The sequence below is a fragment of the Xenopus laevis genome, chromosome 9_10L, assembly GCF_017654675.1.
Source record: "Xenopus laevis strain J_2021 chromosome 9_10L, Xenopus_laevis_v10.1, whole genome shotgun sequence".
Taxonomy (NCBI): domain Eukaryota; kingdom Metazoa; phylum Chordata; class Amphibia; order Anura; family Pipidae; genus Xenopus; species Xenopus laevis.
In genome coordinates, this window is record NC_054387.1 from 9,497,434 (window position 1) to 9,521,613 (window position 24,180).

The window sequence follows — 24,180 nt, forward strand, 5'->3', positions numbered from 1 at the left end:
ATATATACATACATAATATCTGCGTCCTTCAGTTTAACCACTGGCAGGGACATCTGCAAACTCTTTTCTTGTACACACTTGAGCCATTTAAGGGGCCCAATTTGGGGACTTTTTATGAAGAATAAGAAGGGAACGAAGCTAAAACTGTGCCTACTGTAATTAAAAAAAGGAACAAAGGCGGTTTCATTGCTCATTTTCTCTCCCTGCTATAAGCAACATTTTTATTTACCCCCCCATTCCTCTTCTACAGAATTTTTTTGAATAAAAACAGCTTCAACTTGTGACCTTGGATATATATATATATGTTTACCATATATAATGCATTACATACAGCTCCTGGAATGGAATCCCCCCACCCTCTCCTTTCTTTTTTTCCTTCAGCTGTGGCTTATTTGAGCGGAGCGGGGGGGGGGGGACGCAGCGCTGTCTGTTTGGCTCAGTTGCATGACGGCTGACATCCATCAACGATAACAGGCCGTTTAGTCATTTTGGCAAATTTTAAGCAGCTTTTGTATATTCACACATGGGCAGCATATGTCCTCCTGCTTTCAGAACCTCAGCGGAGATTTTCTCGGAGCTCATTAGCATGGAGCCTGAAAGGCCTCTAATGAGTTTCATACATTAAAACATGAGCTGTATAGAAGCCCCGGCCTTGTCCGCAGGTAACGAAACGCAACCTGCTGCGAGACACCCAGTTTTATATGCCGCTCAGACCTGCTGGAACTACAACTGTCTCTCGCTCCCCCCCATATCTGCCTTTCATTTTCATTCTTCACTGAGCATCTGAATATAAATGAAAGGGTCTCGTTTGCACATTTACATGTTGGTGCAGATTTCAATTTCGCTGTGTAGTTTTCTACCACCATCTGCATCGATTATAAAGCAACATGATCATCCTTGGTTTGCTGGTACAGTTGTGGGACCTGTTATCCAGAATACTCGGGACATGGGGTTTTCTGGATAGTCAATATTTCCATAATTTGGAATCTTTCAACCTTAAGTCTACTAGAAAATCATGTAAACATTAAATAAAGCCAATAGTCTGGTTTTGCTTCCAATAAGGATTCATTATATCTTAGTTGGGATCAAGTACAAGCGACTGTTTTATTATATTTTTATATATAATATTATTATATTTTTTTATTATAATTTTTTAATATTTGGATCATTTGGATAAAATGGAGTCTATGGGAGACGGCCTTTCCGTATTTAGGAGCATTCGCGATAGCAGGTTTCCGGATAGCAGATCCCATGCCTGTATAGTGTTTATTATTCGGGATACCTGGGCCGTGCTTTGCTGAGCTTATTAAAGAGGGTGTTCACCTTTAAATTAGCTTTTAGTATGATGTACAGAGTAATATTCTGAGAAGGGATGCACTAAATCCAGGATTCGGTTCGGGATTCGGCCTTTTTCAGCAGGATTCGGATTCGGCCGAATCTTTCTGCTGAACCAAATCCTAATTTCCAAGAACAAATTAGGGACGGGGAGGTAAATCGCATGACTTTTTGTCTTAAAACAAGGAAGTTAAAAAAAAGTTTCCCCCTTCCCAACCCTTATTCGCGTATGCAAATCGGATTCGGTTTGGTATTCAGCCGAATCTTTCGCAAAGGGTTTGGCCGAATCCAAAATAGTGGATTCTGAGACAATTTGCAATTGGTTTTATTTTGTGTTTTTTGAGTTATTTAACTTTTTATTTAGCAGCTCTCCAGTTTGTAATTTCAGCAATCTGGTTGCTAGGGTCCAAATTCCCCCAGCAACCATGCGTTGATTTGAATAAGAGACTAGAATAGGAGAGGCCAGAATAGAAAGATGAGTAATAACAAGTAGCAATAACAATACATTTGTAGCCTTACAGAGCATTTGTTTTTAGATGGGGTCAGTGACCCCCATTTGAGTCAGAAAGAGCCAGCCGAAAAAGGAAATAATTAAAAAGAAATGTAATTATGAAGACCAATTGAAAAGTTGCTTAGAGTTAGCCATTCTATAACATAGTGGAAAGCTGGAAAGAGTCAGAATAAAAAAGCCAATACAGGTATGGGATCCGTTATCCGGAAACCAGTTATCCAAAAAGCTCCGAATTACACACACGCCATCTCCCATAGACTCCATTTTACACAAATATTACCATTTTTTTTAAAATGATTTCCTTTTTCTGTGTAATAATAAAACAGTCGCTTGTACTTGATTCTTACTAAGATATAATTAATCCTTATTGGAAGCAAAACCAGCCTATTGGGTTTTTTAATGTTTACATGATTTCCTGTTAGACTTAAGGTATGAAGATCTAAATTACAGAAAGATCAGTTATCTGGAATGCCCCAGGTCCCGAGCATTCTGGATAACAGGTCCCATACCTGTAATTAAAAAGCTATAAAAAAAAAAAAAGTAAAAAAACGAAGATCAAATTAAAAGTTGCTTAGAATTAGCCATTCTGTACCATTCTAAAAGTTAACTTAAATATGAACCATCCCTTTAAGGAAATCCCAATAGGATTTGTTTGCCATCACTACTGATATTGTTCATGTGCCAACACTTTTAAATAACTGTGTTCTATTATATCACTGACACAAACTCCAAATTCAACAGAGAATTTATTTTTTTTGTATGTGTGTGATTAATAATTTCTTGTTTTTTTTTTCTGTCTTGCAGGCTCTGATTTGAATGCGACTCTTCAAAGACTGGTAAGTCCCTGATTTTAATTTTTAAAGGGGAAGTAAAGTGTAAAATAGAATAAGGCTAGAAATGCTGTATTTTGTATACTAAACATAAACATGAACTTACTGCACCACAAGCCTAATCAAACAAATGATTTATGCTTTCAAAGTTGGCCACAGGGGGTCACCATCTTGTAACTTTGTTATACATCTTTGCAAGACCAAGACTGTGCACATGCTCAGTGTGGTCTGGGCTGCTTAGGGATCGTCAGAAATGATCAATAATATATATTGATTATTTGAATAATAAGTCAAATAATATCTGCCAGAAGCCGATACAGCAAGACTGATTAATAATCAGAATATACAGACTACACTGGGTCCTGTGTTGTCATGTAATCTAATGTGGATTTTATAGTTTTTGTATTGTTTAATACAAACTTTCTCCAACTCTGCAGAACCAGTGGCTGCAGCAAAATAATTCTCCAAATAGAATCCCAGTTTATCTGTTTAAATCTGGCTCCATGATCTTTGTCCCTGCAGCTGGAGTTGGAAACAGTAAAGGGGATGTAAAGGCAAAAATAAAATCCAATACAAATCTCTACAGAGTCGCCAACTGCTCTACAGGGAAACAAACAAAGCTGCTTGAGTTCTGCATGGCTGGGAAGTAAGGTGTGGGCTCCCCCTGCTGTTCATAAGTATGATTGTTTCCCTGCAGAGCAGTTAGGGACCGTCTGACAATTCCTATCCACAGCAGTAAATGAAGGGAGAATCTCACTGCATACAGTCAGGTTTCTTATAAAAACTGTATACATTTTTAATTAAAGTATATTGGAGATAATTTCTTTTTCATTAAAGTAAGTAAAAATGGGATTTTATTTTTTTTGCCTTTACATGCCTTTTTTAAATAAAAAGGAAACCCTGCGCCAATGTGTTTTTTAAAAGTTGTCACTAGAACCAATGTCCTGCTCTCTGTCATTAGCAAAAGACCCACAAATTCTCTAGTATAAGAAAATTATTAGAACAGCATTTCCTTAAATACACAGCAGGGCCTTTATTCTTTGCTCCCATCAAAGTGACCGCTGGACGCAACAATCGCTTTATTACGGTCTCTGTATTTTTAATTTGCCGAAACCAATCCATTTCTGTAATGAAACTGAAGTCAGTGCTTTGCTCTGATTTCCTTATTTTTGGCTTACATCTGTCGAAATTCCAACTAAACCACAAGAATGCAAATCCCCGACTGGCTACAGAGAGGGGAATTTCATAAAAACACTGAAATAAGGAATAGGCACAGGGATTCATTTTTAATTTTAAAAGTTCACATATTGAATGATTAGGTATAGCATTTGTATGGGTGTCCAAAGCAGGATGGTGAAACGTGTAGGGGGAGATTTGGGGTGAGCTCTTGTGTCCTGGGTACCCCTGGAACTATAGCAGGGTGACTGTTACCCCAATGTTTCTATATATCTGTAACCTTGTTATGAGCTAAGGGGGCCCAGCCTGAAGGCCAGTTAGGGGGAGATTTGGGGTGAGTGATTATTTGTGCCCTGGGTACCCCTGGAACTATAGCAGGGTGACTGTTACCCCAATGTTTCTATATATCTGTAACCTTGTTATGAGCTAAGGGGGCCCAGTCTGAAGGTCAGTTAGGGGGAGATTTGGGGTGAGTGATTATTTGTGCCCAGGGTACCCCTGGAACTATAGCAGGGTGACTGTTGCCCCAATGTTTCTATATATCTGTAACCTTGTTATGAGCTAAGGGGGTCCAGTCTGAAGGTCAGTTAGGGTGAGATTTGGGGTGAGTGCTTATTTGTGTCCTGGGTACCCCTGGAACTATAGCAGGGTGACTGTTACCCCAATGTTTCTATATATCTGTAACCTTGTTATGAGCTAAGGGGGCCCAGTCTGAAGGCCAGTTAGGGTGAGATTTGGGGTGAGTGCTTATTTGTACCCTGGGTACCCCTGGAACTATAGCAGGGTGACTGTTACCCCAATGTTTCTATATATCTGTAACCTTGTTACAGGGGGCCCAGCCTGAAGGCCAGTTAGGGGGAGATTTAAGGGGTTTGGATACATCTGTAGCTAAATGAAGAACTGAATCAATTCTAAATGATCGTTCTTTAAATTTGAATCAAGGCACATAGGTCTCCTTACTCTGTCAGAAAAGTACAATTTTTGTGTTTAATGTATTTTCTTTCAAGGAACACTATTTTTACACTTTCCTCTAAAAGTGTATTAAACCAATGGAACAAGATGAACTTGACCTGAACCCCAAGCTGCCCCCTCTTATCTTGAACAGTGTGTGAGAAATTTCCACTTAGCACAACACCCTGCTTTGTGTCTGTCAAGCTGTTTCTGATCTAAGTGCCAGGCCCCCCCCATACATATATAATGCACAACATGATGTAAGGGTACTGCGCGAGTGATAAGGGCTCCCTTAACAAGTATTCTGCAGCTTTATAACATTTAATATGGGAGTTTATTTTTTCCCCCTGAACATATATAAAAATGATTTCCCAGCGGCTGCACAGATCCTATCTGATCCCCATTGTAAGCAGCAGTCCTGCCCTGCTTTATGTCAGCTGAGATTCTAGCTATCTGTATAACAGAGCATTCTGTCCCAGTGGCTGCACAGATCCTATCTGATCCCCATTGTAAGCAGCAGTCCTGTCCTGCTTTATGGCAGCTGAGATTCTAGCTATCTGTATAACAGAGCATTCTGTCCCAGTGGCTGTACAGATCCTATCTGATCCCCATTGTAAGCAGCAGTCCTGCCCTGCTTTATGGCAGCTGAGATTCTAGCTATCTGTATAACAGAGCATTCTGTCCCAGTGGCTGCACAGATCCTATCTGATCCCCATTGTAAGCAGCAGTCCTGCCCTGCTTTATGGCAGCTGAGATTCTAGCTATCTGTATAACAGAGCATTCTGTCCCAGTGGCTGCACAGATCCTATCTGATCCCCATTGTAAGCAGCAGTCCTGCCCTGCTTTATGGCAGCTGAGATTCTAGCTATCTCTATAACAGAGCATTCTGTCCCAGTGGCTGCACAGATCCTATCTGATCCCCATTGTAAGCAGCAGTCCTGTCCTGCTTTATGGCTGAGATTCTAGCTATCTGTATAACAGAGCATTCTGTCCCAGTGGCTGCACAGATCCTATTTTATCCCCATTGTAAGCAGCAGTCCTGTCCTGCTTTATGGCTGAGATTCTAGCTATCTGTATAACAGAACATTCTGTCCCAGTGGCTGCACAGATCCATTGTAAGCAGCAGTCCTGCCCTGCTTTATGACTGAGATTCTAGCTATCTGTATAACAGTGTGGGGAGCAGGATCGGTGGGGTTCATTAGTTCAGTGGTACAGTGTGTCCCCCTTAATAGCTTAACATCCAGTCACTGTCCTTGAAAGCTTGCAAAGGCAGACCGTGAGACTTATTTTTTAATTTTAATTGCTCTTTTTATCCCATCATGAAGGAATTAATATTGTATTCTGCAACATACACATTTTCAGCTGCAAGTGATTTAAAGAGGATTTGTCTTTATTAAAGGAGAACCAAACCCTAAAGGTCGACGTGGCTAGAAATGGATGCACTTTACCACAACCTCCTGAATAGTCCCTAAATGACCTTAATTCGCCCCTGAAAAATAGTTATATGTGCACAAGTGGCATCTTTGGGTATAATGACAAACAGTGTGTAACTAATATCCCTGTGCTTGCCAATAGCCTTGCACTTTCTGGGGTGTTCTCACACTTGTCACCATGGGGTACAGTTTCACTGTCTGGGCAATGTCCCTTAGTGTTTTCCCCGCAGGGTTGTTTCCCTGACATTAAACAATATCCTGCTGTCCTACACTGGCACTAATGTCACTCCCCAAACAACTATGCACCTTGTTATTGTATGGCTGCTGCTCCAAACAACCCAAGTCATGTAATTCAGATGATGTTCAAATCCATTGAAATCTGTCCCATGTCTGGGTGTTGGCTCAAACCAATATATGACTGAGTTAACTAATTCACCATAAAGGCACCATCTCTCCCTACTATACCTGCTATCCCACAGTCACACTCCCTTCCCAGAGACTATTATCCACTGTTACTATAGGCACCATCTCTCCCTACTATACCTGCTATCCCACAGTCACACTCCCTTCCCAGAGACTATTATCCCACTGTTACTATAGACACCATCTCTCCCTACTATACCTGCTATTCCACAGTCACACTCCCTTCCCAGAGACTATTATCCACTGTTACTATAGGCACCATCTCTCCCTACTATACCTGCTATCCCACAGTCACACTCCCTTCCCAGAGACTATAATCCACTGTTACTATAGGCACCATCTCTCCCTACTATACCTGCTATCCCACAGTCACACTCCCTTCCCAGAGACTATTATCCACTGTTACTATAGACACCATCTCTCCCTACTATACCTGCTATCCCACTCCCTTCCCAGAGACTATTATCCACTGTTACTATAGACACTATCTCTCCCTACTATACCTGCTATCCCACAGCCACAGTCCCTTCCCAGAGACTATTATCCCACTGTTACTATAGGCACCATCTCTCCCTACTATACCTGCTATCCCACAGTCACACTCCCTTCCCAGAGACTATTATCCACTGTTACTATAGGCACCATCTCTCCCTACTATCCCACAGTCACACTCCCTTCCCAGAGACTATTATCCACTGTTACTATAGACACCATCTCTCCCTACTATACCTGCTATCCCACAGTCACACTCCCTTCCCAGAGACTATTATCCACTGTTACTATAGACACCATCTCTCCCTACTATACCTGCTATCCCACAGTTACACTCCCTTCCCAGAGACTATTATCCCACTGTTACTATAGACACCATCTCTCCCTACTATACCTGCTATCCCACAGTCACACTCCCTTCCCAGAGACTATTATCCACTGTTACTATAGGCACCATCTCTCCCTACTATACCTGCTATCCCACAGTCTAGTCCTGTCATTAGTTTACAAGCCTTGTAATTTGCAGTATTTATATATTTTTGTTATAACTCATACCCCATATAATCCAACCTTTGTTCCTCTATGTTAGACAATCTGGGTCTGTTTTTTCATACTATCTCAATGCACGCTATAGACAAGATAATGCAAGTTCTGGGTATTTCCCAGTAGATGTGCAAGTGTTTGTGTTTGATCAGTGGACATGACGGTTACTTTGAGACGTAGGAGTGTTAACCTACAAATGTAACTCGCTGTGCAGTCATTTGAGGACATTAAAAAAAAAAACAGGTGATAGTTCTCAATTGCAGTAAATACAATTGGTCTTTAAACTGCTGTCTGTCCTAGTACGGCAAGAGAAAAGGGCCACACTTAGGTCCAGGAAGCTATCATATACTTCTGGGTTTTGTATATCAACAGCAGGTTGGACATGATAACATCATTTATCCACATTTAATATTAGAGCCCGACTTTCCTGCATCACCCAAGGCCTCCTCTAACTTCAGTCATGGAAACAGGGACCAAACTCATCCCCCAGGGCCCTCCAAAATCTTTCCCTCTCCTTCTATTGTGACAAAGGGAACGCTGTTCATCCAGGGCCTCTTGTTCCTCTTCTGTAATTCAGACTGTTTGCCCTCGTACAGCTTTAAGAGACTTTGCTCGATGAAACATTGTTGGAACTGAATAATATAAAAAGCAGCGCGTCTGATCTTAATGAAATGGGCCCCACTGCCAAGACTCCCATCTGCTTTTCACTTTAAAGTAGTTAAGTTGCAAGCAAGAGCCTGTATTCAGCATCCGCCGTGCCTCTCCTAATGTACGTTTCATCCAAATGAGCTCTTTATAGAAGTGAAATGCAACTTACTCGTGTTTATATTGGTTACATTCTTGGAATGTCGGGTTGTATGAGATCACTGTTCAACTGCCGCTGCCAGGATAGAGAGCAGGGCATCGCCTCACAGTATGAAATGGGTATAATCCGTTTTGTACCTGGATGCCACAGTAATACTGATGCCCAATGTAAGCAGCAGTCCTGCCCTGCTTTATGGCTGAGATTCTAGCTATCTGTATAACAGAGCATTCTGTCCCAGTGGCTGCACAGATCCTATCTGATCCACATTGTAAGCAGCAGTCCTGTCCTGCTTTATGGCAGCTGAGATTCTAGCTATCTGTATAACAAAGCATTCTGTCCCAGTGACTGCACAGATCCTATCTGATCCCCATTGTAAGCAGCAGTCCTGTCCTGCTTTATGGCAGCTGAGATTCTAGCTATCTGTATAACAGAACATTCTGTCCCAGTGGCTGCACAGATCCTATCTGATCCCCATTGGAAGCAGCAGTCCTGTCCTGCTTTATGGCAGCTGAGATTCTATCTATCTGTATAACAGAGCATTCTGTCCCAGTGGCTGCACAGATCCTATCTGATCCCCATTGTAAGCAGCAGTCCTGTCCTGCTTTATGGCAGCTGAGATTCTAGCTATCTGTATAACAGAACATTCTGTCCCAGTGGCTGCACAGATCCTATCTGATCCCCATTGGAAGCAGCAGTCCTGTCCTGCTTTATGGCAGCTGAGATTCTAGCTATCTGTATAACAGAGCATTCTGTCCCAGTGGCTGCACAGATCCTATCTGATCCCCATTGTAAGCAGCAGTCCTGCCCTGCTTTATGGCAGCTGAGATTCTAGCTATCTGTATAACAGAGCATTCTGTCCCAGTGGCTGCACAGATCCTATCTGATCCCCATTGTAAGCAGCAATCCTGCCCTGCTTTATGTCAGCTGAGATTCTAGCTATCTGTATAACAGAACATTCTGTCCCAGTGGCTGCACAGATCCTATCTGATCCCCATTGTAAGCAGCAGTCCTGTCCTGCTTTATGGCAGCTGAGATTCTAGCTATCTGTATAACAAAGCATTCTGTCCCAGTGGCTGCACAGATCCTATCTGATCCCCATTGTAAGCAGCAGTCCTGCCCTGCTTTATGGTTGAAATTATAACTATCTGTATACCAGAGTATTCTGTTACATTGGTCCAAAATGCTATTCGATACTGATAGCATAAATCACAGAATTTATATGTTGTCAAACGGTTATCGAAGCAGTGGAAACAATCTCCACGTATTTCTTTAGTTGCGGAATTTGAATTTAGCTGAGTTTGAGAGGCTGTTAGGCCCAGTGAAGTCCATATCTTAATATCACGCTTATATCCACTCTACACATGCAGCTACACACAGGCCGCTGTCCATAGAGCTACGGATTGTGCATAGAAGAATGGATCTGCTTTCCTCTGTCTCTATAAGAAACACCTGTAGAGTAAAGCGGATAGTCCCTTACTACTGATCTGAACGGTTCGTGGCAGGTCGGGAGATGGCACCAAACAATCGTTCGTCCGATATGAAGGTAAATCTGCACGTCTATGGCCAGCTTTAGTAGCCTCAGAGCCTTGTAACCCTAGTACCGGTTACTTCTATGTAGCTGAATTGGAATACACCTTGTAAAGTAATGATACAGCTAGCTTACAATCTAAATAACCGCAGATCAGAACCCAATAATAGTAACCCCTGCAGCGCTTACTGTACAGTTAGTGACATCCCTCTTTCCTGCCCCTATCAATGATACAAGATCCGCAGTCTTGAGCCGCCTCTCTGTCTTATGCCCTGTGGCTACCGAAGAGCCTTCTGTCCCATGACGGTCACAGGACTGGCAATATAATAAAGGGCTGCTGTAGCAGAAAATAAGCCCTCGTTGTGAAATATTTTGCAAAAATGTGCTGGTCTGTGTCACGTAGAAGAAGAAAAATCACACGGCAAATCCGTTCAAGCAGAACCAGGACAGACAGCGCCGAGCACCGGAGAAACCGTTGTGTCTAGACGTGGAGGCTGATGGGAGTTCTGTGATGCAGGGACGCATACTAAATTTTCCCTGGGCAGTTATTACCATTTTTTTAAAAAATATTCTCTCCCCCCCCCCTGCCTGGAACCGGTCCATATGCTGCAATGCTTTTAGGATTTTCTCCCACTTCTCCTTCAAAGAATTTAAAGCAAACAGCTCATGGATAGCTTGTGTCCCCGCGTAGGGGCTGAAACATTGCCTCTGCTTGAGTGCAGGCAGACCCCGTGGATTTTGACACCGAAACGCAAGATTTTGCATTTTGCGATGAAATCTGCAGCATCTACTGCACTTGAGCTGGGCCACAGGCTAGTAGCACATGGAGGCTGAAATCAGCCTGCTGAAATACGCAGCCCCTACATGCGCAGTTGGCTTCCGGAACCATTTTATCGGGTCCAGTGCCTCATTCTAAGGGGAAGATTAGTCAAGGGTAGAAATGAAAATTCAAAATTTAAATTTTCCATTCATTTATGGTCAAAACTGACAAATTCGACTAGGGAGTTATTCAAATTCAATTTGAGTTTTAAAAAAAATTCTACTTTGATTTTTCAAGAGTTACCATGCTCTGGCCCTTTAAGAACTCAAATTCGACTATTCGCCGCCCAAAACCTGCCGAATTGCTGTTTACGTCAACGGGAGACGTCCGGGGATCAATTTGGAGTTGTTAGCTGCCTTCCTGACATTCAGATTCGAGTTTTCAGGTCGATCTTATTCACCCGAGTTTAGGAAATTCGATGTTTTTTAAAAATACTTTTTAATTGGTCGAATTTCGAGTTCATGGGAGTTTTTAAAAAACGACAAATCACCTCTTCTTCGCGTGACTAATCTCCCCGATCTGCCTTCCTCTTCCTTCTGCCGGCTAAAATGAAAATCGCCTGGGGGCAGGCGCGCGGAGCGCTACGTTTTCCAAAGTTGACGAAGTTTCCTCGTGAGGCAATAACGGCGTCTTCGGAAGTATTAGCGACTATTGTATCAATTCTAACAGCCGCCTGGAATGAAACCCTGAGATTCTGCTCAGCAGGGACAAAGCTAAGAAATGCATCGACTAAATGTATCAATTTAGAACAGTTTACAGGGTCGGCGACCCCCCCTCCCAGAGCTGCTTTAGAAGGTGTGAAAAAAGACACTTTACATCAATATTAGAAAAACGGTAACACATAGAAAATAAGAAGTAATTGGAAAAAGTCATTATTTCTGGCGATCTTTTGGAAAACATCTAGTTGTTTGAAGGTGAACAACCTCTTTAATTTAATTTAAAGGTCAACAACCCCTTTAAGTACATTTTCTCCTATAACTAATGCCCAATCGTACTGTGGGCATCCCCTCCAGAACATTGTTGCCCTAAGTAAATGAAGCCTGCCAGGCCCCTGTCCTTTCTCTGTATGCATCAGATACTGGTTTTATCACACAACACAAGCCTTGCACGTGGTACTCGGCACTCTTCTTCATCCTCCTAGCTACATCATCCTCGGCCGCTTATGACTGGAGCTGTTGGGAGCGTCTGTTAAACAAGCGGAGTGATTGCCGTGTATAGGTTTCCATAAAAGAGCAGACTCTTAGCCGCTGTATTGTGCCAGTGTTTGGAGGAAGCCTCTCCATTTCAGACTGGGCAGCCCTGGGCACTTTTACATGACAATGCCTCATAATTATCTATCCAAGAGCAATTTATTTTTCTAATTAGCCTGAACAGCCCCTTCTTTACATACAGCTTCTAGCCGCTCTCAGTAAATCAATTCAGATGCACAGCTGCTGTTCTCAGCCTTCCATACTCTCACCCCACCATCCTTTTTCTCCCATTCTTTCCCCTCTTCAACTCACCCTTGTTCCCTGTAGGGACCCAAAGCGCCTGCTAATTAACGCTGCTAATCGTTCTTCTATTTACCATGTGCAGGATCCTTTGGTTTGTGCCGTGAAACTAGATGAGACGGTTTAGCCACAAATGAGTTTATTAGTCGCACGTTGGGTTTTAAGACCTGTGTTCAGCCGGCAGTGGGTTAATAGCATGAAGAGCGTTCCACCGAGATTCACTCATTTTGGGAAGGAAATTGTATATTTTTGCTTTCAGTCCCAGCAGGTATTATCAGGAGTTCCCCTCTGCAGTGCTAGTGGTACTGTTCCTTGCTAACACTGGTTCATCTGACAAGAGGACTGAACAACTGGCAAGGGGGGTGTATTTAAAGGAATTCTGTTATGATTTTTATAATGTCGTTTTTATTTCTAAAGGACACGGCAAATAATTGACTCTACAATATAAAATGTCATTCCTGAACCAACAGCTGTATTTAGTTTTAATATTGTTGTGTAGGTGCATCTCAGTTCATTTTGCCTGGTCATGTGATTTCAGAAAGAGCCAGCACTTTAGGATGGAACTGCTTTCTGGCAGACTGATGTTTCTCCTACTCAATGTAACTGAATGTGTCTCAGTGGGACCTGGATTTTACTACTGAGTGCTGTTCATAGATCTACCAGGCAGCTGTTATCTTGTGTTAGGGAGCTGCTATCTGGTTACCTTCTCATTGTTCTGTTGTTAGGCTGCTGGGGGGAAAGGGAGGGGGTGATATCACTTCAACTTGCAGTAAAGAGTGACTGAAGTTTATCAGAGCACAAGTCACATGACTGGGGGCAGCTGGGAAACTGACAATATGTCTAGCCTCATGTCAGATTTCAAAATTAAATATAAAAAAATCTGTTTGCTGTTTTGAGAAACGGATTTCAGTGCAGAAGTCTGCTGGAGCAGCACTATCAAAGGAGAAGTAAACCCTAAAAATTAAGCCCAGTAAGCGACAGCAGCACAGAGCATGTGCAGTGAATCAGCAGAAAAGTAGATGGGGAGCTACAGGGGCATCTTTGGAGACACAGTTTTTTACTGCTAAAGGTCTGTGGTTGCCTTGGGCTGGTACAGAAGCACAAAACATCATGTACAACATTTCTAGCTACTTCTTTAGTTAGGCTTTACTTCTTTAACTGATGTGTTTTGAAAAAAATATTTTTTCCCATGACTGTATCCCTTTAAATATGCGTGTGTTTTCTGATGCACACAAATGTGTGTGTGTGTGTGTGTGTATGTGTATATAATATATATATATATATATATATATATATATATATAATATATATATATATATATATATATATATATATATATATATATATATATATATATATATATATATATATATATATATATATATATATATAATATATATATATTCTTTCTGCCAGTTAAATCTACTCAAGGACAACTCTAGGCAGCAGTGCTGTAAATACGCTTTTCAGATAAAGGATAGTTGATCCTACTGGGGGTCTTGTGAGACGCTTTGAATCTGATCGTATGTTTAAAAATGTACAGGAATTGCTTATTGGGTGCTTACACCCCATGCACCCATTCCAAATGAGCCTATTTTATAGTTCATCCCCACCTTTTATATTTGTCAGCTGTATTTTACTAGCAATGCTTTCTAACTGTACACAACACTGTTTTTATTTTACAGAACGATGTCAACTGAAAGGCCCATGTACCTGCCGATTGTTTAGCTTTCAGCCTCGTGGAGTCCAGGTAAGACCCAGTCTCGAGTCTATTTACACAATAAGCATGAGGAGGACTCGTAAATCTGGCGAGAAAGTTAATCATAACTGATTTTTTGTTTTCACATTTCAGTGTTTTGTTTGAGAAGTGTAAATCAAGGCCGTTTATATTGGCCACATCCTGCTATAATCTAGCCGGAGACACGTGGGCTGGCGACTTTGCTCCATTTTTAGCTGTGTGTTTGTGAGCAGCTTTATACGATTGGCTAAATTGCCCTTTAACAAGGCCCTTTAACAAGGCAATAGTCGCTTTACGAGACTATTACTTCCCCTTTGTTTTTCCATAAATGTCCAGTAAAACAGGTTTATCTTTATTATTATCTTTTATAAATTATCACGGTTTTAAGGAACTCAACCCGTAATTTAAAAAAAACCCTAACTCCCCCTACCCTACGTAGACCCTCCTCCCCCCCAGCCTACCTGGTACCCGGGGCAAATGCCCCTAACTTTTTACTTACCCCTCAGTGCAAATTCTGTCCTCGGGAGTTCACAGCTGCCATCCTTTTTTTGTTAAACTTTGGAAGCAGACCATCGCTTTCGAGGCGCATGCGCAGTTGGAGTAATATTCCGGTCCCGAACAACTGCGCATATGCCCGAAACGTCAAGAAACTCCCGAAAGTCAAGAAAAATGTCACAAAAATTTCCTAGCATGTGGCTTTCAGCGCATGCGCAGTTGTTCAGGACTGGAATATTACTCCATCTGATAGCCATCTGGTTGCTAGGTTCCAAATTACCCCAGCAACCATGCATTGATTTGAATACGAGACCGGAATATGAACAGGCGAGGCCCTGCTTAGAAAAAATTGTAATAATACATGTTTAGCCTGATAGAGCATTTATTTTTTTAGATGGGGTCAGTGCCCCCTCATTTGAAAGCTGCAAAGAGTTCATATTCCAGCATTTATTATGTTATGGTCACATATGTTACATTTGTTAAATATAAAACAGTACAGTGTTTGCAGAACCGGTTTCAGAAACTATGTCCCATAGACTCCATTATAATCAAATAATTCAAAAAATGTTTTTTAAATGATTTCCTTTTTCTGTGTAATAATTAAAACAGTAGCTTGTACTTGATCCCAACTAAGATATAATGAATCCTTATTGGAGGCAAAACCAGCCTATTGGCTTTATTTATTGTTTACATGATTTTCTAGTAGACTCAAGGTATGGAGATCCAAATTACAGAAAAATCCCTTATCCCGGAAGTCTGTTTATCCAGAAAGCTCCGAATTACAGAAAGTTGATGTCCCATAGACTCCATTATAATCAAATAATTAAAAGTTTTAAAAAATGATTCCCTTTTTATGTGTAATAATAAAGAGTCTCTTGTACTTGATCCCAACTAAGATATAATTAATCCTTATTGGAAGCAAAACCAGCCTATTGGCTTTATTTAATTTTATATGATTTTCTAGTAGACTTAAGGTATGAAGATCCAAATTACAGAAAAAAAATCTGTTATCTGGAAAATCGCAGATCCTGAGCATGCTGTATAACTGGTCCCAAATCTGTACATACTTTCATCCTTGAAGTCTCATTACCATTTATTTTTTACAGTTCAATTGTCCTTGTTCCAGCTGTTAGCTAGTTGTTATGGACGCTCCCCTTAGCAACCAGACAATGGCATGGGAAATGAGCGTGATTTTTGGATATATAACCCATGGTGTGATATACAGTGATCGGCTCATTAGCAGTAGTTATGCTGTGACAGTGCAGTGCCCGTAAGCACATCCTGGATCCGTATATACCTATGTACTTTAAGCCTGTGCTCCACTTCAGATCCTACTTCTTATTTGTTTAAATCTGTTTGCAAGAGAATGCAGGCTGCTCTATCCAAATCCACTGTGTCCCTCTTTTATTCAAGAAGCAGCACCTTCAGCTTGCTCCTCTTTTACTCATCAGCTCCCAATGGATTATTGATACAGAGGTGTTTAATCTGCTGCACTTTCCTATATCCAGGTATGGGACCTGTTATCCAGAATGCTCGGGACCTGGGGTTTTCTGGATAACGGATCTAACTGTAATTTGGGTCTTCATGCCTTGAGTCTACTAGAAATTAATTTAAACATTAAATAAAGCCAATAGGCTGGTTTTGCTTCCAATAAGGATTAGTTGGGATCAAGTACAAGATACTGTTTTATTATTATAGAGAAAAAGGAAATCATTTTTAAAAATTTGGATAAAATGGAGTCTATGGGAGACAGCCATTCCGTAATTCGGAGCTTTCTGGATATCGGGTTTCCGGATAAGGGATCCTATACCTGTATTATATATAATAATATCACCACCCCAGCCCCTTGTGCATGAGAGGCATTCTGGGATTTGTAGTTTTTTGCAAGCTGCAGCTTTGATAATTCCTGGCCTAATGGATTTAGGAATTTGGGGTCCACAACCAATCGGCGAACCAGTTCCTAAGGTAAGGTTAGTCACCTGTATCTGCCAATCGCCAGCTGCCGTTTATTGGTTACCTGTTTTACAAGCAAGCATCTTATTGGTTCCTACGCGTTGTTCCTTTTATTACATAAGGAGATTGATCTCATTTTTCAGATCAGTTTGGTCCCCTGTGTCTTTTGATTATAAGGGATCTAATAGTGCGGCAGCTCCTTGTCAGCAAATGAATTGGACTTGGACCTGTAGGGGCTTCATTCTTAAAGGGCCGGTAGCATCATTATGTGAAAGCACGTTTTATTTACGTTAAAACGGCTGTTTATGCCGCACCTGCAAGAAAAATGTTTATCGACAGCAACAGCCCTGTATATATCCTGTAGGGGTGTAGCGAGCTGTGGATGAAAAACCTTTTTTTTTTTTTTTTTGAAGGGTTGTCCAAGTCAAAACTGCCTGCCCGGTTTTCCAAATTAGGAAAACCAGGCAAGATTCCCAGAAATTGACGTGGTGATTGACTAATCACCGGTCGCCAAGTCATAGCCCCACCCTTAACGCCACCGGACTGCCCCACCACGCAATCGGTCCGCCCCCATTACATAATTTCCCCGCCCAGAGTTACGTCCAGTGAAAGATGGAAACCCTATATACAACAGACATGGTATTGTAACAGATTCACTGTTATCTGCTACTGAATGGAGCCCTCCTGGCTGCATATTAGCTTAAGGGTCAGGGCACACAGGCAGATTCAGGGAGATTAGTCACCCGGCAACAAATCTCCTCTTCTTCGGGGCAACTAATCTCCCCAAACTGCCGTCTAGAATGAAAATCGCCAGCGGGAAGGCACTAGGAGCGATTCGGTTTCCGAAGTCACCCAAAGTTTCCTCCTGAGGCGACTTCGGAAAAAAGCGATCACCGCTTTTAGCCAGTGGAAGGCAGTTCGGGGAGATTAGTCGCCCCCGAAGAAGAGGATTTGTCGGTGGGCGACTAATCTCCCTGAATTTGTCTGTGTGCCCTGACCCTTAGGGCAGTGCCTGACAGAGAGATTTGTCGCCCATGATTATTTACGACTACAAACCACAAATCTCCCGAAATTCGTCTAAAATTGGCAGCAGTTAAACCAACCTATCACAAAGTTGTTACCTCTGGAGGAAACTCCAGCCAACTTTGCAATATGTTGGTTTTACCGCCAGCTAGGATCACATGACAGGAAGGAAGGAGATAATGACAGGAGCAGCTGAAAATAAAGTCCCTGTGTCAAAAGAAAACGGGGCTAAAACAAAACCAGAATTCAAGCAATGCCACTTTGCAATGTTACACTTGATTAACCGTGTCATTCTCCGCTTTCAGGCACAAATACGTACTGTAAAGCTCGCGTCCCTTTAATTAGCAGTATAACTCCTAACCAGCAACACACACCGTATTTACAGGCTGCATCTTTGTCTCCGATAAATCTGGTTTTATTAACGAGCAAGGCTGTTGCTGCAGAAGATCTTGAATACTCCCTTTGCTCACCCTTTGGGAGAACCTCAAGTGTGTTTGTAAGCGCAAGAGTAATTACAGGAACCCTGTTTTGTCATTGGCATAGTAGTGCCATCTAGTGGAGATGCAGCAGACGAGTCTTACAGAGGCCTAATAATATATATATAAACGGAATGTAAATGCTCTAAATGGTCTGAATGTGCCTTCATCTGCTTCTCTGTTTGTGTTCCAGCTGCTGATGTGTCTTCACGATGAGTGGATTAGGGGAAAACTCCTTGGATCCGCTGGCGTCGGAAACAAGAAAGCGCAAGCCGTCTTCCTGCGATACCCCCGGGCCTGGGTAAGAGGCATAGCATGGAGTAGGGAGCAATCTGCTAAATACAATGGCTCCAATATTATTCTACCTATATTATTCTTGCCATCACTAGTACAGAAGCTTACGGGGTTTTTGCTGCCTGTATAATTATACATAGAGTTGGTTAAAAGAACAGTGGCATCAAGAAATTAAAGTGTTTTTAAGTAATGAATAAATAATGTAGTGTTTCCCTGCACTGGTAAAACTGGTGCATTTGCTTCAGAAACTCTACTATAGTTTATATAAACAAGCTGCTGTGTAGCCATGGGGGCAGCCATTCAAGCACAGGATACACAGTAGATAACAGATAAGTACTACTATAGTTTATATAAACAAGCTGCTGTGTAGCCATGGGGCAGCCATTCAAGCACAGGATACACAGTAGATAACAGATAAGTACTACTATAGTTTATATAAACAAGCTGCTGTGTAGCCATGGGGGCAGCCATTCAAGCACAGGATACACAGTAGATAACAGATAAGTACTACTATAGTTTATATAAACAAGCTGCTGTGTAGCCATGGGGGCAGCCATTCAAGCACAGGATACACAGTAGATAACAGATAAGTACTACTATAGTTTATATAAACAAGCTGCTGTGTAGCCATGGGGGCAGCCATTCAAGCACAGGATACACAGTAGATATCAGATAAGTACTACTATAGTTTATATAAACAAGCTGCTGTGTAGCCATGGGGGCAGCCATTCAAGCACAGGATACACAGTAGATAACCGATAAGTACTACTATAGTTTATATAAACAAGCTGCTGTGTAGCCATGGGGGCAGCCATTCAAGCACAGGATACACAGTAGATAACAGATAAGTACTACTATAGTTTATATAAACAAGCTGCTGTGTACATTTTCTTATATATGCAATATAAGATATAATATAATCTATAATCATATGCAGTAAAGGCTTTTCTCTCTTAAATAGGCTGACCTGTACTGGTGAGAAGAGGAGGCGTGAGCAGGAGAGCAAATACATAGAGGAGTTGGCTGAGCTCATTTCAGCCAATCTTAGCGACATAGACAATTTCAATGTCAAACCTGACAAATGCGCGATCTTAAAGGAGACGGTCAGGCAGATCCGTCAGATTAAAGAGCAAGGTAAATAATATTTCTCTTCTTCGTTTGTGTTTCGATGTGTAAAGCAAAAAGGCATCTTTGGTCTGTCCTGGACAAGAGAAGTCAGGGGGTTGTTAATTTTAAGTTCAAAGTAAAAAAAAAAAAGGCTTTTCTCCTCCATGAAATCCAGCAAAAAAGCAGGAATGCCATTAAAGGAGAACTAAACCCTTAAAGTGAATATGGCTAAAAATGTCCTATTTTATATAGTGAACTTATTGCACGAGGCTAAAGTTTCAGCTTGTCAATAGCAGCAATGATCCAGGACTTCAAACTTGTCACAGGGGGTCACCATCTTGGAAAGTGTCTGTGACACTCACATGCTCAGTGGGCTCTGATTGGCGGTTGAGAAGCTAAGCTTAGGGCTCGTCACTAATTATCCATCAGAAAATGAGCTTCCCTGGCTGTAATATAAGCTGATGCTACAGGTTTGCTGATTATTCAATTCTGATGCTAATTGCACTGGTTTCTGTGCTGCCATGTAGTAATTATCTGTATTAATTGCTAATCAGCCTTATATTGTGACATTTCTATTCTATGTGTACTGTATATTGTGAGTGGGTCCCTAAGCTCAGTAAGTGACAGCAGCATGTGCAGTGAATCAGCAGAAAAGAAGATGGGGAGCTACTGGGGCATCTTTGGAGACACAGATCTTTACTGCTAAAGGGCTGTGGTTGCCTTGGGCTGGTACAGAAGCACAAAACATAATGTACAACATTTCTAGCTACTTCTTTAGTTAGGCTTTAGTTCTCCTTTAAAGGTGGCAATACACAGGCAGATTTAAGCTGCCGACATTGGTCCTTTAGACTGATCAGGCATCTTATCTGCCCATGTATGGGGTGTTCCGATGACCCTCCCCAGTCGATATCTCTGCAAAAAATTGGGCAGATATCGATCAGGCAGGTTTGATTTTGCCTTGCGATTGAGGGCCACATCGGCTAGTTGATGCAGTCCTTGTCCCGTTGGTGCCCATTGCCATCGTTGTAATCTGTTCGTTTGGCCCTAGGGCCGAATGATCAGATTAGGCCGATATCGCCCTGGCATTGGTGGGCATATCGAAGAAAGATCTGCTCATTTTCGACCTCACCAAATGAAGCGGATCTTGTAGTGTATGGCCACCTTTAGTAAATATCAGAAGTGCAATGATTTGCAACTTTTTTTTTTTTTTTTAAATTCAAATTGCAATTTTCTACCAAGAGGAGTAGGCGGGTTATTTATTGACACTTGCATGCCCTTCAGTTACATGTGATTCAACTGATACCGTGCTGAGCGTCTGTAGGTACAGTCCTGTACATTGAGCATGTTCCCTTCAATTCCTCCACCAAAAGTATCAATTGTCTAATGAGAACTGTAACTAACAACTGTATAATAACACAAGCCGTGAATTTCCTGTAAATTATATCCTTATAAACGGTGCTTAGTGATGTCATCGTTTATAATCGGAGCTTAGTGATGTCATTTTGGACACATGGCTCGCTGAAACTTGTGTATTATGATAAATAAAGTACCCCCTGTTGCCAAATATGAGGATATTAGAAGTTACCTCGGAGTTCCATGACTTGTATAAAAACACTCGGATGGTCATAGAACTCCTCTGTAACTTATAATATCCTAATACACAAAAGACTTAAATATCTTTTAAATGATATCCTTATAAATGGTGAGTTCTGATGTCATCAGTTATAAACGGTGAGTAGTGATGTCATTTTTGTCACATGACTCACTGAAACTTGTGTATTATAATAAAATACCCCCTGTTGCAAAATATGAGGATATTAGAAGTCGCCTCAGAGTCCAATGACCTTTATAAAAACACTTGGATGGTCATGGAACTTATAATATCCTTATAATACACAAAAGCCATTATCCTGTAAATTATATCCTTCTAAACGGTGAGTAGTGATGTCATTTGTCACATGACTCACTGAAACTTGTGTATTATAATAAATATTATAATAGAAAATATGAGGATATTAGAAGTCGCCTTGGAGTTCCATGACCTTTAGCCTCGTGTTTTATATGGTCATGAAACTCATCGGTAACTAAGAGGGGGTACTTTATTTACTATATATTTGACAAGAGTGGGTACTTTATTCACTAGATATAATATTTTGATGTTCCTTTTGCAGGAAAAGCCTCTTCTAATGACGATGATGTGCAGAAAGCTGACGTGTCCTCCACAGGGCAGGGGGTGATTGATAAGGATTCTCTCGGGCCACTGTTATTGCAGGTGAGCTGAGCTTATTTTGGATCATCTGAGTAATGGCAGCAACAACCAGTTTTGGCTCATCCTTGCTCGATGTTAAAGTTCTGCAGTATCAAAGTTGCTGTGCATTGCCGTGATCCCCAAAGCTTTAGGGCACTTTGATATTTGCATGAAACATGCTGCTAAAATAACCACCTGCACGGACCTACCCATAACCCCATATTCTGTCCCAGCATGCTTGATAAGTCTAAACTTCCCATCCAATTTCAGTACCTATCAAATATCCATTCAATTTGTCCATTTGTCATCCGAGAAAAAAATATATATACATGTGTGAGACCTGTTTTACAGAATGCTCGTGACCTGGGGTATTCTGGTCTTTCTGTAATTTGGATCTTCATACCTGAAAATCTTTAGGCTGGTTTTGCTTCCAATAAGGATTAATTATATCTTAGTTTGGATCATATACAAGGTACAGCTTTATTATAAGAGAGAAAAAGGAAATAATTTTTTGTGTAAAAAATAAGAATATACCAGTGCATTATACTCATTTAGATTTTGAAGAATTGTGCTCTAAAAGGTAGTGTTTCAGGCTGATTTATTGAATATTTCTACAAAAACCCTAATAATCCCTCCCTTCTCTTCCACTTCCTGCTCCCTGAATTCCCAGGCTCTCAGCTCACTGCACTGTAGGACAGGAACCAATCAGCAGCTAGCAGGACCTGATAGGGAACTGAAGCCCGTCTGTGCTTGTGTGACTGCAGGGCTGTGATTGGCTGTCCCCCTCCTACTGTGCTTCTGGCAGGGACCGTTAGGACACGCCCACCCCTCATTTGAAACAGGGACCAGAGAACAGCTATAGGGAGCTCCAATAAAGGGGCACCATGTAAAAGCAACACCATATATTACTTATAATTCCCTACAAAATTAGGGTTTTTTCATTTATCCTATATGTGTCCTTTAAAAAATTATTATTATTATTTCGATAAAATCGAGTCTATGGGAGACGGCCATCCTGTAATTCGGATCTTTCTGGATAATGGCTTTCCAGATAATGGATCCCATACCTGTATATAAAAATATATATATATTTGTTGTGCTTAGGCACTGGACGGCTTCCTGTTTGTGGTGAATCGGGAGGGCAGCATTGTATTTGTGTCTGAAAATGTCACCCAGTACTTACAATACAAACAAGAGGATCTGGTTAACACCAGTGTCTACAGCATTCTGCACGAAGAGGACCGGAAAGATTTCCTCAAGAACCTTCCCAAATCTACTGGTAGGCTGTTTTTTTTTTTTACAGTAACAAGGCTGTAACTGTATCCCCAAATAACTAACAATGTCATTTGTGTAGTGCTGTTGAATGAGAAACCTAAGACTATTTTTCAACTTTTCTTTGGAAAGTTAACGGCGTCCCCTGGTCTAGCGAAACCCCTCGACAGAAGAGCCACACGTTCAACTGCCGCATGCTGGTCAAGACTTCTCATGATCACATGGAGGATGGAAGCGGCAGCCTAGACACGCGTCACAGATACGAGACCATGCAGTGCTTTGCCTTATCTCAGCCCCGGGCGATGATCGAGGAGGGAGAAGGTGAGGATGATTGTAATGAGATTATATGTGAAAAATGCAAAAGCTGCGGCTGGCACTGTATTAAATATCCGTTTTTCTATATACTTAAAGGGATACTGTCATGGGAAAACATGTTTTTTTTTCCAAAACACGTCAGTTAATAGTGCTGCTTCAGCAGACTTCTGCACTAAATCTATTTCTCAAAAGAGCAAACAGATCTTTTTATATTTAATTTTTAAATCTGACATGGGGCTAGACATTTTGTCAGTTTCCCAGCTGCCTACAGTCATGTGACTTGTGCTCTGATAAACTTCAGTCACTCTTTACTGCCGTACTGCAAATTGGAGTGATATAATCCCCCTCCCTTTCCCACCAGCAGCCTAAAAACAGAACAATGGGAAGGTAACCAGATGGCAGCTCCCTAACACAAGATAACAGCTGCCTGGTAGATCTAAGAACAGCACTCAATAGTAAAATCCAGGTCCCACTGAGACACATCCAGTTACATTGAGTAGGAGAAATAACAGCCTGCCAGAAAGCAGTTCCATCCTAAAGTGCAGGCACAAGTCACATGACTGGGCAGCTGGGAAACTGAAAATATGTCTAGCCCCATGTCAGATTTCAAAATTAAATATAAAAAAAATCTGTTTGCTCTTTTGAGAATTGAATTTCAGTGCAGAAAAGTCTGCTGGGGGAGCACTATTAACTGATGTGTTTTGAAAAAAAACACGTTTTCCCATGACAGTATCCCTTTAAAGGAATTGTTCAGTGTAAAAATAAAGACTGGCTAAATAGATAGGCTGTGCAAAATAAAAAATGTTTCTAATATAGTTAGTTAGTCAAAAATGTAATGTATAAAGGCTGGAGTGACTGGATGTGTAACATAATAGCCAGAACACTACTTCCTGCTTTTCAGCTCTCTTGCTTTCCGCTGATT

General features: G+C 41.3%; 1 protein-coding gene across 5 annotated transcripts in view; it reads left to right on the forward strand.

Annotated features, from left to right (window-relative positions):
- LOC108701773 (nuclear receptor coactivator 3-like) overlaps positions 1–24,180 on the forward strand; it is a 102,012-nt gene that overhangs the window by 56,521 nt on the left and 21,311 nt on the right. For 4 of the 5 annotated variants that reach the window (XM_041577114.1, XM_041577115.1, XM_041577118.1 and 1 more), the window contains exons 2-8: positions 2,651–2,682; positions 14,023–14,087; positions 18,216–18,323; positions 19,278–19,450; positions 21,595–21,695; positions 22,776–22,950; positions 23,076–23,264. In XM_041577114.1, coding sequence (XP_041433048.1) covers positions 18,235–18,323; positions 19,278–19,450; positions 21,595–21,695; positions 22,776–22,950; positions 23,076–23,264 — 727 coding nt within the window. In that variant the 5' untranslated portion in view covers positions 2,651–2,682; positions 14,023–14,087; positions 18,216–18,234. Of the gene's footprint in view, positions 1–2,650; positions 2,683–9,888; positions 10,043–14,022; positions 14,088–18,215; positions 18,324–19,277; positions 19,451–21,594; positions 21,696–22,775; positions 22,951–23,075; positions 23,265–24,180 lie in introns of those variants that run through there. The other variant, XM_041577119.1, reaches the window with a different exon arrangement.